The following is a 15,121-nucleotide window of genomic DNA, read 5'->3' as shown; positions in this document are numbered from 1 at the left end:
TGAGGACAGCGAGAAAGTACGACTGGAATTGGAGAGTTTGAAGGCGCAACATACTCTGGAATTGCAAAGCATCAAATCCGAAGCTGAGGCCACCCGCTCCATTGCTATCGAGCAGGCTCGCCAGGAAGTAGAGCAGGCAGTCACAACCGAGATGGAAGAGCGCTTACAGGAGCAACTCGGGAGTATTCGGATAGCACACGAGCGGGAACTCGAATCCGCCAGAGCCGCACTTCTACAACAAGTACAGGATGCTGGGACTAGTCAAACATTTGTGCAAGAAACGACCCTGGCATATGAAAACCAAATTGCTGAATTGCAATCGGAATTGGCGAGCGGGAAGGATACGCATACCGTCGAACTGGCAAGAGTGCAGGATCAGCTAGCCGCGACTCTGGCGGAAGAAAAATTGCAACTAAGAAACGATAGCGAGAAGACTCTTGCCGATCTGGCAGCGCAAAAGAACGCCGAGTTGGAAGCGCTGAAAAGTGAAATGATCGCTTCACAAAAGTCTGAACGTGAGCAGCTTACAGCTCAACTTGACCAAGAGAAGCAGCGCATGCAGGCAGAATTTGATCAGAAAATGCTCGAGTCCATACAGAACGCACGCTCATCTGCCAATTCTGACCAAGATCAGGCCTTGTCCGCGCTGAAACAAGAATTAGAGTCAAGATTGGAAAAGGAACGTATTCAATGGAAGGAGTGCAAGGAGGCTGATACAAAGGAGCTGCAGGACAAGTTTTTGATAAATTGGGAAGAAAAGGAACGACAGCTTTTGAGATCTCAAGAGGTAGCTCTGGCAGATGTCGCTGCACAGAAAAATGCTGAACTTGAGCTTGTACGTGAGGAAACGCTTCGAGACCAGCAAATTGAACGAGATCAGCTTTTGGCTGAGTTTGAGAAAGAAAGATATCAACTGCAAGCCGAACTCGATAAAAAAGTTCGTGAATCAATCGAACAGACCCAATCGTCCGACAACGCCGAAAAGGAAGAAGCTGTTGCCGCTCTTCGTCGAGACTTTGAAGCAAAGTTACAGGAAGAACGAGATTTGATGGCGAAGACGAAACTAGAAGAAATTGAAAAGGTTCATAGAGAGGCAGCGTCAAATCTGGTTGCAAAAGAAAGGAAACTAGCCGGCGATCGGGATGCTTCGCTACAAGAGCTTGCTGCAAAGAGGGATACCGAGCTTTCTATGTTTAAAGAGGAAATGGAGACGAAGCAGCGAAGTGAGATCGAAAGGATATCCATTCAATTTGAGCGGGAGAAGCAGGAGTTGCAGTCCAACATGGATCAGACGCTAAAAGATGCTATCGACCAAACAAGATCCGACATAAGCAATGATCACGAACGCACAATTGCACGGCTTCACAACGAGTTCGAGGCTCAGCTCAAACAGGGCCGCGTCTCAGTTGAAAAAGAAAAAGATCTGGAACTGAAAAGGGTGAGGGATGAGGCCTCAGCTTCTATTGAGAGAAAAGAGAAGGAGCTTTCTGAGGCTATCGAAGCGGCCGTCCTGAAAGCGAATGCCGAGAAAAATGCCGAGCTGGGAAAGCTAAAGGAAGATTTGGTTGCAGCACAGGAGGCTGAGCATGACAAGTTGGGTGCTGCAATTGTTACGGAGATCGAACAGAAATCTGCTGAGACTATTAAAGAGCTTCATAGCAAAGTTTTGGCCGCAAACACAAAAGCTAAAAGTATGGAAAGCGAGGAGGTTATCCTGAAAGGGAAAATCGACGAACTGCAACATCGTGTCGCCGCGCAAGAGAGAGAATACGCCTCACTTAAAGCTTCACATGAGCATGAAATTTGTTTGCTGGAATCTGAGCTGAAAGCAACAGCGCCAAAGGAGATTGAGAAGCTCGTTTCTGAAGCATGCATGGCTGTTGAGGCTGAAAAAGACGAGAAAATTTCTGAGTTGAAAGCTGACTACGAGGAAAAGCTGAAGTCCGCATTCCAGCGAGAATCAGAGTTTGTTGAAAAGTTAAACAAGGTCAAGGGTGTTCACGCTCAGAAAATGAAGAATCTTGAGGATCAGATGCAGGAAAAGGCCATAGCGTTAGAGAAGGAAAAGTTTGTGGCGCAGGAAGCCGCGAAGACTGCACAATCGATGAACGTTGAAACGTCTAACGAATTTGACAAGGTGAAATCTCAATTAGAAGGTCAGATTTTGGAACAAAAGGAGCAGCACGAAGTGGATCGAGAAGCGTTTGAGTCGCAGTTAGCTACGCTTCAAAGTAAGCTTGACAAGGCCAGAAGGGAACTGGAAGAATCTAAGTCGGCTGGCGCTGATATTGATGTAGAGCAAGAGATTGCAGATCGTGTTCGTATCGTTGAGAAAACTCATGAAGAGGAGATGAAAAGGCTCAGAAGTATGAATGACGATGCCATTTCAAAGCTGTCATCTGACAACGAGGAGATGCGGCTCAAAATGACATCGGAAGCTGAAAAGAACCTCGAAACACAAGCTGCACAGCTCTCCCAGAAGCATATTGTTGAAATGGAAGAGCTTCGTCAGAAAATGGCGGCGCACGTCGATGACATGGAACTCCGCTTCAAAGAAAGGCTTGCCGTTACGAAGGAACGGTATGACTCGGAAATATCGCAGTTAAAACAAGCTGATTCGCAGAAAGACGAAAAAGTATCAAAGCTTGTAGAGAAGCTCAAGTCTCTCAGTGCTAGTCTTACATCTTTGCGGGACGAGAAAGAGGATATGAAAGCGAAGCTCACATCCGAGACCGCAACCGTTAAAAGGCTAAGGGAAGATCTCCGAAACACGTCAGAGAGTGGTTCAAACACCGCTACCGAATTGCTTCAGCAGCAAGAGCAGCTGGAAGGAGAGAAAAAAATACTAGAGCAACAGGTCACGCGCATCAAAAGTGATCTAGATTCCAAAGTGAATGAGGTCGAAGAACTCACTGGGAAGCTGAGTGCCCTTTCTTCCAACCTGAGCGCTATGGTTGAAGAGCGAAAAGTGCAAGATCAACAGCTACAAGAGGCGAGTAGACAGCAGGCGAGATTGAAAGCTAGCGAAGCCGAAGTTTCCGAGCTCCGTGAACTGATTACAAATTTGAAGCTCGACCTGACAAAAAGCAGTAATGTTGTATCACGGCTACAAGCGGAAAAAGATACTAAGGACAGGAGCCACGGTCAACGCACTGCACTAGTGGGCATGCTCGAAGCGCAGCTTTCAGATATAAACGACAAAAATGCTGAGATAAATGCTAAACTGGAGGCTGCTTTGTATGACTTGAGCCAAAAAGATGAAAGCATTCAGATACAATCTGATCATGTAACGAAGCTCGAAAGGGAGGCCGAAGTGGCAAGAGATTCCATTAGAAAGGCAAACGAATCACTTGCCCTTGCGCAGAAGGGCTCTGACTCGAGAAGCACTAAGATGGTCGAATCTCTGCAAAAAGAACTACAGACAACAAAACAGCAAATGGCTAAAAAAAGTTCCGCTGCACAACGGCTTCTCCAAGAGAGAGAGGTTGAGTGCGCCGAGCTGCGAAGGACGAATCACACTCTTCAGCAAGAAGTTGACCAGGGATCTCTCAGCGATCGCCGGATTTTTGAGCTGGCCGCCAAACAGAGCAATCGCGAATCCCAGCAAGTATCTGAAATTGAAATCCGAGACGCAATTATTGAACGCATGAAATCGAAGCTTCTCGATAATGACGGCGATCTGGCAACTCACGAGAAGGAGCTTCAAGAAGTGCAAACTCAGCTAGAAGAGCTCTGTCGAATCAAGCGACGAGAGGATGTCAATCTCGATTACTTGAAGAGTATTGTGGTGCAGTATCTTTCTTTACCTCCAGGGTCTAGCGAACGAGCCGGTTTACTTCCTGTTCTGGCCACTTTGTTGCAATTCAATGATACAGATTACAGGACCATCGAGGAAGGCAAAAACAAGCTAAGTTGGTGGGGAAGCGTGGCACCTACTGTTATTGGTTCACTGGGCGAAGCTTCTACCACGCTACCTCAGCCTTTCTCGCCGGTATCCTCCAGGCCAACCGGTGGAAGTGCAGAAGTCTCCGTTTCAGCTGACGGAAGTCGTCCATCAACTCGCGAAAACGGAAAACGGACATCGCTGCAGTTTTGAAATACCATGAGATAGGTCCATGTTGGACATTGAAAAATAATGCCCCCCAGCTAGTTCATAAATTGTACTGTACTATAAATATCTGCTTCTTACTATTCGCAATACACAGTAGGACTAGCTCTACCTATAGTGCACACAGATTAAACGTGATCAGCTCGATTCCCGCTCCGGCGATTCCAAGTGTGCATTCGGTACTTTGAAGCTGGAAGTGCGCGAGGCAGTTAACATCACCAATATCGACATGCAATGAGCATTTTTTAGCGATCGAGCCCAACGTGTATTTCCAAACGCAGATTTTCTGATCGTAGCCAGTCGAAGCAAAGTGGCTCTGGTCCAACCAGGCAATCCCCTTCACGGCAGAGCGCGAGGCCTCCCGCACAATTTGCATTTTTTGGATTGAGAGATTCAAGTCGCTACCGCAAAGCTTTGCATGAAGCTTGAAACATGCGACAGATTGGTCATCTCCTCCGCTACAAACGAGTATTGTGTGTTCACTTTCAGCACTTTCCATGATACATACGTCGATTGTATTTGTTCCCATTGTGTGGCATTGGACTACTTCATCCGGATTTTGCCGCTGGACGGTACTCCAGTCGATGTTTGTTCCATACAGTACCGAATGAAAACTTATTGTGCCCTCCGTTGTTCCAACCAATACAAGCACATGGGATCCAAGAACGCACATTTTTGATGAAAGAACAGGTCTTGCTTCCCTAAAAAATAACACACCGCTGTGGATGGTTTGGAGTGCTTCTCCTACGTGGTAAAGAACACAATCGCCATTCGAATCTCCAGTCAACACAAGATGTCGCCGTTCATCACCTGCTGCGTGCAAAGGAACAGAGGTGACAGTATTGATGCGGTGGTCCATCGATGCTTTTTCTCGTTGCCATCCACGTCCTAGGGAAGTAATCGTCAAATTTTGAGGCTTGGGGGGTTCGCTCGCTTCATTTCTCACATGATAGAACTGCAGAGCCATTTGACTACCCGCAACAGCTAAAAAAGTGCCATGCCTCACGTCAAAGGTGCTACTGCACACTGCTCGTACACCACTTTCTTGACAAGGTAGTTTAATGGAAGACACCAGTGAGCCGCGTTCCCATAGCGATATTCTAGCAGTACAATCCTCGCTACCCGTCAAGAGACCAAATACGCTTGTTGTTGTACCGATGGGAAAGAAAGCTGCATCGAAGATAGTCTCATTGTGCAAACCAACACCGTAAGATCCTCCACGCCAGCGACCGTTCCGCATATTAATAGTAACGTCGTTGCAGCCGTCCTTGCGACTCGTAGCAACAGTCAAAATGGGATTCGCACAGCGGCTCCCATCCCTGTCAGGAACACCAAGAGAGAAGAGAGCCGCACGCTGTCTACCACCAGTATCTGCTCGAAACAATTCGTATCCACCTTTAGTATCAATAGCAACATATTCATTGCCTCGGTAACCCGCTATGGCAAAACGGCTAGATCCGCAGACTCTCGACATAGTCCAAATCCTATCGATCCCTGTGTAGGCCGCCACCGCAAACGAATACAGAGACCTCAGCCTACATAAATCCAGAACCTCACACTCGTGCAAGCAGCCATCGTTTCCACCAGAAAGGACTTTCGTTTCACTTATCCACAGCAAAACGTTTACGTGTTCTTTGCGATGAGCCCGAGGAAGAACACAGCGTGGTGCCATGGACCCATCTACGCCGACACTACCATTTAAGTCAAAAAGTGCAATATTCCCTCGTGTATCTCCAACCACCGCTAGCTTGCCTTTTTGATTGAGTGCGCAGCAAAGGACCAGCGCTTTGGTACCCGGCACTAATACTTTGCATGTCATCAAGCTTTCGTCCATAAACTGTTCTGTATCGCAGGAATCTGGTAGTTGCCACCAACGCAATGCGTCGACATGAAACGCGACCAAGGTATTGGAAGTTTTCCATTCGAGTTTTTGTACTGACTTGAGTTCGTTTCCAGCCCAGACAATTCGACGCCGCTGATCGACGTCCCAATCCAAGAGAACCACGACATCTCCCCGATGAGTTCCGATAGCGATGAGCCCTGTCGATGGATGGATCGCCATACAGCAGGCATCCATTGCATCGATATTGTTGCATTCGAGCAAGCTAGAATTCCACCATGGTTCCTGGGTAATCCAGCTTCCGGTGGACAAATTTAAGCTCAGGAGCGAACCGGCTCGAGTTGACACGACGATTCGCGGAGATTCCATATACGTACTGGATGATTCAACTAGCCCCATTCCCACCAAGATCTGATGAACGATCTTTTTCTTCTTCTTTTTGACAATCTGAGCTCCCTTTTCTTGGGCTAAAGATGTTTTCCCGGTCGTCGATAGGATCCGATCATCCGGGATTGGAAACGTACCTTGCCACGATTGTACGCATTCTTCCGTTCCCTTCTCGTTGTGCTTCCACATTGCCACCAAACTACTCGGTATGTGATAGGTCGCCACTCTTCCGTCATTTCCACCCGTCACGGCCCAATCACCGCAAACATCAATGCCCCAAACGTTCTGCGAAGCTCCGTGTCCCCGAAGTACCGCTCGGCAGTCTCCGGACCATAGATTCCAAACTCGGGCCGTGCCGTCTTCCGCCGTCGAAATTACGAGATTATGTGCTTCTACGAACGCCACCTTCCAAGTCCGAGCCGTGTGTCCCCACCCTGTCCAAACCAAGCTCCAGGAATTCGTACCATTTAAGCTACCGCTCTCGGCATGTTCCGGTCCCGCTGGACGTTTCCACAAGCGCACACTCCGATCGTCCGAGGTAGAGGCAAGGTATCTGCAATCGCTATTAAACTTAACTCCGTGAATCACCCCTTGATGACCACGCAATCGCGCTTGTTCCGGTACTACCACTATCTCTCCAGAAACATGACCATCCGCACCAAACTTGTCCGTGGCGGTGTTCTGAGCGTGGATAGTCGGTTGGTTCCAGACAACAATTTCGTTCCGTACCGTACCAGTGGCGACGTACCCATCCCGTCCCAGATCCATACAGTAGGTGATACAGCGTGTGACCCCACGCAACTGTGCGGTGCGAGATAATATGCCGCCTACGGAGGTATCGCCCTCCGGCGAGCGTCGCAACGTCCACACTTCCACATTATTGTGTGCGAGACCCACCACCACGGTGTCGGTACGTGGATCACTGGTGGATTGCAGACGACAATCCCAAATCCAATCCGACAAGGTCCAAACGGTGGAAGGTGGTATCGCATGCGCACTTCCTACGTTTCCTACACGTATCGATAACGTTTCCATGACGGGATGATCCGGAGATCCCCACACATTCTGCACCAAGGCCAGGTGCCTCGACCCGAACACGAGAGCGTACTTTTTGGCTTTCTCTGGACCTGTTACTGTCACCTCCACTGTTGCGTCAAAGCCGTCATTCGCGGGAGGAGGAGAGTTCGTAGGCAATCTATTAGGATCACTGTGCGGATAGCGAATGCCGTGAATGGTGTTGCCGTTCGGAAAGACCAAATGCCGACTCGAGATTGGAGTCGGTGTTGCCGTTAATCCGTCACCGGAAGCCCGGTACGTACTCGTCCGCTCCAAAAAAGCTCCGAGGCTGTAGAGTAGAACGTCTGGATGAGGAAAACTCACGCAGGACACGGGTGTCCCGTACACGCCCGTTTTGCGCAACACACCCCGGGGCGTCGGTCCCTCCGCTTCGGTCGGCGACGATTCCATGAGGCACTGACGGACCCTTGCATCCAGGTGTTACGTGCGCGCCCGGGAAACGGTGTCTGGCGTAAGTGGCGTGTGGATACAAACCGAGCATGACCGTTTGGTACTGACCATTCCCCGACAATTCGTGCCGATCGCACCATGGTCCCTCATTGCCCAAAGGAGGGGCCTGGACGGATCCGTGTCATTCCCGTACTCGACACCAATTCACGGATATGACGCCAGAACGAAAAGCGGTCCCGTGGAAGCCTTTTCATTCATGACTGACGCAGTGACTCGGACTCGACCCGAGGAGAACAACGAGAACACCGCACGTTTACAGTTACGGGTTGAGAAAGCCAAGGAAGGGTCGCCTTCGGAATCGTCCCCTCCTCCGACTGCGAGGAACGCAACAAACGTTTGACATAGTACAGCATATAGTATTATAAACGCAACGAAACAACTGCTGTTTCATTCCACGACCAATTCCCGTGGGTGGCATGTCGGCGGGTGGATGGTGGCGTGTAGCGTCGGGATTGCGCATGGTGGCCCGGGAAGCCTCGCGACAGGCCGCGACCGATGCGACCCGGGTCGCGTCGCAAGCCACCCAGCACGGTTGGGAAGTTGTACAGTCGACGAGAACAGCCACTAGGGCGAGCCGGTCAACTTTGTATGACGAATTGACGTCCGGCGTGGACGTGGTGCGCAAGAGCGGTGTCGTTTCCTCCGATGCGGCACCGTCGCGTTCTCCAACATTGGCACAATCCGGTTCCATTCATAGGAATGAGGCGGAGCCAGAGCAAGTACAATCCACACAACCGACGCAACCGTCACGAACGAGAGTGCCCAGCATGCTCATTCACGCGCAACCCGAGAGGATACCTGCGTCCCCAGTGATATCTTCTAGCCCGAAACCGACAACCCACAACTCAACCAACATTGGACCATCCACTCCAACAACGTCACAATCAATCACCGAGACGGTTGGTAATCCTCCCACCGCCGAATCTACCATGACTTCACCGGACGTCCCTCTTCCGCGCGTAAAAGAAGGACGCGCGGTTCCTTCTACCCGAGTGGGTCGCGCCTGGGGCTTTGCCCAACTCGGGGTCGGCCTCGCCATCGGTACAGCCGTGGAAGGCGCCTCCCGCTTGTGGGGTAGCCCGTCGAAAACCGCCGGTAACGGCAACGGCTCCCTCGTCATCAATGACCACAACGCCGATCGACTGGCCGCGTCCTTGTGTCGCATGCGCGGAGCCGCACTCAAAATGGGACAAATGCTGAGCATACAGGACGAAACCCTCCTGCCACCGGCTTTGACCCGAGCCCTCCATTCCGTTCGACAAGGCGCCGACGCCATGCCCCGGTACCAGCTCATGGCGCAGCTCGAGTCGCAGTGGGGTGCTAATTGGCGAGAAAACAAATCGGTTGTGTCATTCGACGAAACACCCCTGGCCGCCGCTTCGATTGGACAAGTGCACCGGGCGCAAATCAAGTTCGATAACCAGGACAGCGACGAAAACGGCAACACCAGTGTACAAGATGTTGTCGTTAAGGTCCAGTATCCCGGAGTGGGCAATTCGATCGAATCAGATTTGCGCAATTTGGCCATGCTCGTCAAAGTTTCGGGTCTGGCGCCGAAAGGCTTGTTCCTGGAGAACGTCATTCGCGTCGGACAAGAAGAATTGCGAGTGGAATGCGACTATCAGCGAGAAAAGACGAATCAAAAGCGAATTCGGGACTTGGTCCACACCGATCCCGTGCTACAGGCCAACAATTTTGTCGTTCCGTATGTATACAACGAGTGGACGACGGACGAGATCTTGGTCAGCGAATACAGGCCCGGTGGAACCATCGACAAAGTCTCGAACCTGAGCCAAGAAGAACGCAACCGCATTGGACGAGCCATCATGTACTTGACCATGAAAGAACTCTTTGTTTGGCGCTTTATGCAGACGGATCCGAATTGGGGTAACTTTCTGTACGACGTTGGATCCAAGACGACTAGTTTGATTGATTTTGGCGCTACGCGCGAGTACTCTAAAGAGTTTGTGGACGGCTATTTGCGTATCGTTTGGGCGTCCGCCAATCAAGACGAGGCCACTCTAATGGAACAGTCTCATCGCATGCATTTTTTAACGGGTGACGAAAACGAGGCGATGTTGCGCGCCCACAAACTCAGTGGCTTTACCGTTGGCGAGCCGTTCTGGAAGAGTGAAGCGTTCGACTTTCAAGGATCGCAGATTTCGTCCCGGATGGGTGAGCACACGTCGGTCTTTCTACGACACCGACTCACGCCGCCACCGGAAGAAGTGTACACATTGCATCGAAAATTGGCGGGCGCGTACATGCTGTGCATCAAATTGGGTGCCAAGATTGTGTGTCGTGACATGCTCGAAGAGATTGTAAGAGATCACATTTTTGAGGACGGTTTGCCGCCACCGGTAGTGCACTAGAAAGGTATAAAGTACAATACCTTTCGTAACGTTCCTGTACAAAGAAACAACTCTACTAGCCTAGCTTTCTGATCGTTCAGTAAGTTTGTCAAGATGTTGTCTCATTTTTATTAGCCACGCTTTTTGGAGAAATCTTGGTCAAGAAACAACCTGTTACTCAAAACGCTCTCATCGCCCAGTCTGCGTACTCTTTTCTGCGCCATTCACAACTGAGCGTCGAAAAGAGTTCGGTCGAGGCTATGAGTTTGTCGCCGGGATGCACCACAGATTTCTGACCGGGACTCTTCTCCCGCTGCGGCAAAGCCTATACACTTATCTAGTCGGACGAAGAGGGCTGCAGATGGTTTATGAGGCTCGACTTTTCATTGGCACTGACCGTGAGATCCGCCATAGTAATTTCACCGTAATTTGACCAGAGATAGGTGAGTAGGCGCAGGCCTGTCAGCTTTCGAAATCAGAATCAAGGTCCTCGAGCTCTCAGATTTACTTCTATAAAACGACAGCAAGGAGCTGCCCACGCGTCCTGAACATGGTGGTGTGTTTGGAAAGTGGCCCGGTCTGTTTCGCGACAACAGGCGAAGATTTTGACTCGAGTGTCAGTGGAGTTTGATGGATACACCGGATTGACCGAAGGTCTGACTAGCGCCACAAAGGAAATGCCACCAGTGAGGGCAGTACCTTCGTAAATTGTAATGATCAAAGCTATATGATCGTCCACGGCGGAGCCTCCGTAGGAATGAACGGAAGCAGCATTTTACAAAGCTGCCTCTGCGCAATTTGGACGGACGCGTCCGTGGAGCATGCGCGACGCTACTAGCGATGGGAAGGGAAGGAATCTTTGACGGGACATCCGACGTTCGGAGAAAAAGTGGACGATTGCGTGGACTTCTCTGGCCGGTGCAGAAATTTGTTTCCGGTTGGAATATTGCTGCGTTTTGTGTAGAACTGGATTTACAGCTAACTACCTATTTTTACTACAAGGACGAAAGCACCGACCGCTGATGATTCGGTGGTATGAGGTCGTTTGTACAGGATAAACGGACAGATGGACGGTCACCTGTCGAAGGATAGGTGCGTAGTTGCGTAATATTATTTGGTCCGGGCTGTTAGTACGGAACGACAGAGATTGCCAATGACTTGGTCTGGCTGTCGTACGCAGAATCATGACTGGTAGTGCTTTGTGATCTATTTTTGATTGTGAGCCATATTTTCTAGCCAATGAGAAGGCCAGAAAGTGAAGATGAACTGACAGCGTACCAATAATAGGAAGCGAAAACATATAATTGTAACGGTAAATGCACGACGCTTCAATTTGCATTCCAAAGCGCGATCTTTCGTCGAGGGACAAATGTTCGACGGCCAACTTCCACCATGGTGATACCCTTCCCTTCGTACGGTTTTCAACTCGCCACTTCTCCTACAGCAGGTAACAGTGTATCAACACCGACAAAAGCGGCTGACTTAAGCAAACCGATAATTTTTGCAACGTCCGGTTTGGGGGGATGTCTCGGTTGGGCCTTTGTCCATCCCGCCAACACGTTGGCCGTCCGCATGAACCTGGCTTCCATGTCCGGAAAGCCATTTTCCTTTCCTAAAATGATTCAAGAATCTGGTTGGATGGGACTGTATGATGGAATCTCGGCTGGAGTATTACGACAAGTATTTTACGCGACATCTCGCTTTGGCTTATTTGAAACCTTCCGGGATAAACTCCACGAATATCGTGGCAAAACGGATTTCGGCGCGCGTATCGTGGTAGGCGCCACAACGGGAGGCATCGCCGCATACCTATCCTGCCCCATGGAAGTTGCTGTCGTCCGAATGTCCAACGATTCGACCCTACCCATGGAAGAACGGCGAAATTACAAGAATGTCTTCGACACCGCGTCACGGGTCATCAAAGAAGAGGGGCCCTTGGCGTTTTGGCGGGGTTCCAATCCGTTCGTCATACGGGCAATGATGGTGGGTGTCTTTCAAGTTGCCACGTTGGACCAGTTCAAGGATCTGTACGAGCATTACCTCAATCAACGCCGAAACTCGATCACCAACGTATTTTCTGCCGCCATGACTAGCGGTCTCATCTATGCGCTCGCCACCATGCCCTTGGAAGCTTGCAAGAATCGCATGGCGAGTCAAAAAGCGGACAAGATCACCGGAAAGCTTCCGTACAAGACTATTTTGCAAACACTCCGCAAAGTCAGTGCCGACGAAGGCTTTTTAGCACTTTACAATGGATTTTTGCCCTACTACATTCGCTGCGGGGGACACACCGTGTCCATGTTTATCATTGTTCAGATACTACGGGACTCCTACATGCAGTACGCGTTGTAGTTTAATACGCTGGAGTGCTTGCTCTTTTCATCTAATAGGTGTGGCGTCATTTCTACACATTTTAAAAGCTCGCCTTTGTCACACTATTAGTTTCCGGCGGAAGAATGTACACGGCGCAGCCATCCTTTTAAAAATAATTCCAGTTCGGGTGCGCCGTAGAAATGGACTTTGCGATAGTCGCCATCCTCACCAAAACTCGTAACACAAATTTCGTCGCTCGAAAGGTGCACATCCAAGACCGCTCCACGGTAAGTCACACAAAAGTAAGAATGCAAATCAAAAACGGACAGGGATAGCCACTCCACAGCCAGCGGCTCGCCCAATATGAACGTCTTCTGCTGCCAGGCCTTCACTTGCAGTATCCCGTGCCGAATTCTTCGTTCCAGTAACAACTTGGCGCCAAGGCTCACACACCGCTGTAGAATACGAGGATATAACTTTGGTGGTTGCCGGACATGCACATTTGGCAACTTCGCGGCTTCAATATCACGTGCGCTGTGCGCGGCGGCCAACTTCAAAGAATGAATATGATAAGATTCTTGGGCGTGCAACAACAAGGTCCGACATAAGGCCGAGAGCTGCGCCGGAGATTGACTTCCGCTAATAGATGGCAGTGTTAATGAGTCGAGAGGCATGGCTGAGTCATCGCTGGTCATGTTACCTTTCGCTGCTTGTCCTGCTTCGACCAGCTTGACACAAAGTGTATATTCTTGGTCCAGTTGCACTTTTATTTCCCCTTCGTGACAATAAACCACACAGAGCGGCGCGAGTCCCGACACACCGCCACCGTTGGCCATGTGCGAGGGTGCTGGCAAAAAAGATTCTTCCGACTGGGTGTTCAGCCATACGACCGAGGATGCGGTTGCTGCACTCGCACGGACCTGACCAACATCTTCAGTATCAGGAGCCAGCTCACGTCGAATCGACTCGAAAAGTTTGGCACAAAAGAGAGAATGCTGCAAGGCGGCCAACACTTGTTCGTCTTCTTGTACAGTGCCCTCGTCTTCAGTTGACTTGGCAATCGGTTCCAAGGAGGCGCTCTTACAAAAGCTGGTCGAAGCTTTCTCTATGTCGAACTGCAAACTCAGCATTGCTACCTTTGTGGGATCGAAGTGTGCATCCAGCTTGCCTAAGGTGGGATCAGCAATGGCAAAGGGTTCTGCTCGAGTCCAGTAGGGTTTCTGCGTTTCACTACTTTTGTACTCGTTTGCTTCATCGGGAGTGTCCATTTCATCGACTGGATCGTTTTGCTTTGGCACATTTAATTTTTCGGTCTTCCTTTCACTGCTGTCCGAGTCGACATCCATGGCATCGACCCTTGATGAAACAGTATCCTTCATCCAGCGGTCTAACTCGTGCTTTTCGTCAAAATCTTCCTTCAACTCCATCGTTGCGTAGCGCGGTACCCGAGAAGCTAACCGCCCCAATGTATCTCCACCTTTCCAGTACACGTCTACATCACATGCAACCAGTTCCGTAGAACGGGTTGCGTGCGGCAATGCCCTAGTTCCGTGTTCTGGGGCCACCAGCCGCCATGTTGGGCGTAATGCTCGCAATCGGGCTTCCGGCTGCGCCTGGGCAACGATCGCCGCCGCCAATCGTCGACGATGTCTTTCCAGCACCACACTGGCGGCTTCAAAATGAGCACGTTTACGCTTCAACACATACCCCGACTTGACCCGTTGCTCGTCCCGCAAGGCCTCGGTCTGTGGTGTACCAATGGACGTGGCGGTCGGCGAGACAGCTGTGGAGTTGGCCGATGCGGAAACGGTATTTGCATCTCGTTCCGTACTGGATATTTCGAGCGATGGGTCCACAATATTGGAGAGGCTGAAATATTCTCCGGTCATTACAAGCGTACTCAGATTGATAGCTCGGTTCAACTCACTTATGCCATTGGACTGCAATTTTGCCGACGCCATTGCGAGTGGGTGAACTTTTGGCTCGTTCTTGTCTTGGTCCTTTTCCACTTGTACTTCCTCTTCGGCCGCCTTCTTTTTAGCACTCAAATCAGCTTCTAAAAGACCATGGCGGGCAATGGATCTCTCGAAAAATTGGCTTCGTTCCCGGTTGGTTGGAGGAGGGAGATGTACAAACCGGCCGTCTTGTAGAATGTGAGAAGGCGGCACAGACGTCGCTTCTACGTCGTCCTGATCAACCGATTCAGCAATTGACGAGAATAGATCAGGCCCCGTCACCATTGCAGCAGTCGAGTCCATGACTAGTCAAAGACGGAATGTATGCTAATAGTGTCCAATTACCTCAAGAATCCGAGACTACCTGCCGTAGTCGGTGGGGCCATAAGCTTGACTGTGAATTTTGGCTTATTGCTAGTTTCATAGTGCAAGGAATCCAATTCTATCGAGCGACGGACAGAAGCATTTCTTCATTCTCGTGTCCCCACAAAACTCCAGCAAAGACAACGTCTACAGGAACACGTAATTTATGTTAGTAGCCGTACACGTCATTATTAAAAGAGTACTAATTTGATAGGCGACAATATAATCTTTGCCTTTTTTACCGAATGCGCGATTCTTGGGAGTTCTCGTTTACTGT

General features: G+C 50.1%; 4 protein-coding genes across 4 annotated transcripts; 2 read left to right on the top strand and 2 right to left on the bottom strand.

Moving 5' to 3' along the window:
• Positions 1-4,220: 4,220 nt before the first annotated feature.
• PHATRDRAFT_42932 (predicted protein) lies at positions 4,221-7,802 on the bottom strand (the record flags this gene model as incomplete). The annotated part of the gene is made up of 1 exon (XM_002176773.1): positions 4,221-7,802. The coding sequence occupies one exon, from the start codon at positions 7,800-7,802 to the stop codon at positions 4,221-4,223; it is 3,582 nt and encodes a 1,193-aa protein (XP_002176809.1).
• Positions 7,803-8,791: 989 nt separating this feature from the next.
• Positions 8,792-10,234, top strand: PHATRDRAFT_9634 (predicted protein; the record flags this gene model as incomplete). The annotated part of the gene is made up of 1 exon (XM_002177283.1): positions 8,792-10,234. One exon carries the CDS (start codon positions 8,792-8,794, stop codon positions 10,232-10,234), a length of 1,443 nt encoding a protein of 480 aa, XP_002177319.1.
• A 1,371-nt stretch (positions 10,235-11,605) lies between these two features.
• Positions 11,606-12,565, top strand: PHATRDRAFT_8990 (predicted protein; the record flags this gene model as incomplete). The annotated part of the gene is made up of 1 exon (XM_002177282.1): positions 11,606-12,565. The coding sequence occupies one exon, from the start codon at positions 11,606-11,608 to the stop codon at positions 12,563-12,565; it is 960 nt and encodes a 319-aa protein (XP_002177318.1).
• An 86-nt stretch (positions 12,566-12,651) lies between these two features.
• On the bottom strand, positions 12,652-14,832 carry PHATRDRAFT_42931 (predicted protein; the record flags this gene model as incomplete). The annotated part of the gene is made up of 1 exon (XM_002176772.1): positions 12,652-14,832. Exon 1 carries the CDS (start codon positions 14,782-14,784, stop codon positions 12,652-12,654), a length of 2,133 nt encoding a protein of 710 aa, XP_002176808.1. The 5' UTR covers positions 14,785-14,832.
• Positions 14,833-15,121: the final 289 nt, after the last annotated feature.

This window comes from Phaeodactylum tricornutum, chromosome 1 (assembly GCF_000150955.2).
Source record: "Phaeodactylum tricornutum CCAP 1055/1 chromosome 1, whole genome shotgun sequence".
NCBI classification, from domain to species: Eukaryota; Bacillariophyta; class Bacillariophyceae; order Surirellales; family Neidiaceae; genus Phaeodactylum; species Phaeodactylum tricornutum.
The sequence above is the reverse complement of the archived record's forward strand: the minus strand, read 5'-3'. Positions and strand labels throughout refer to the sequence as shown.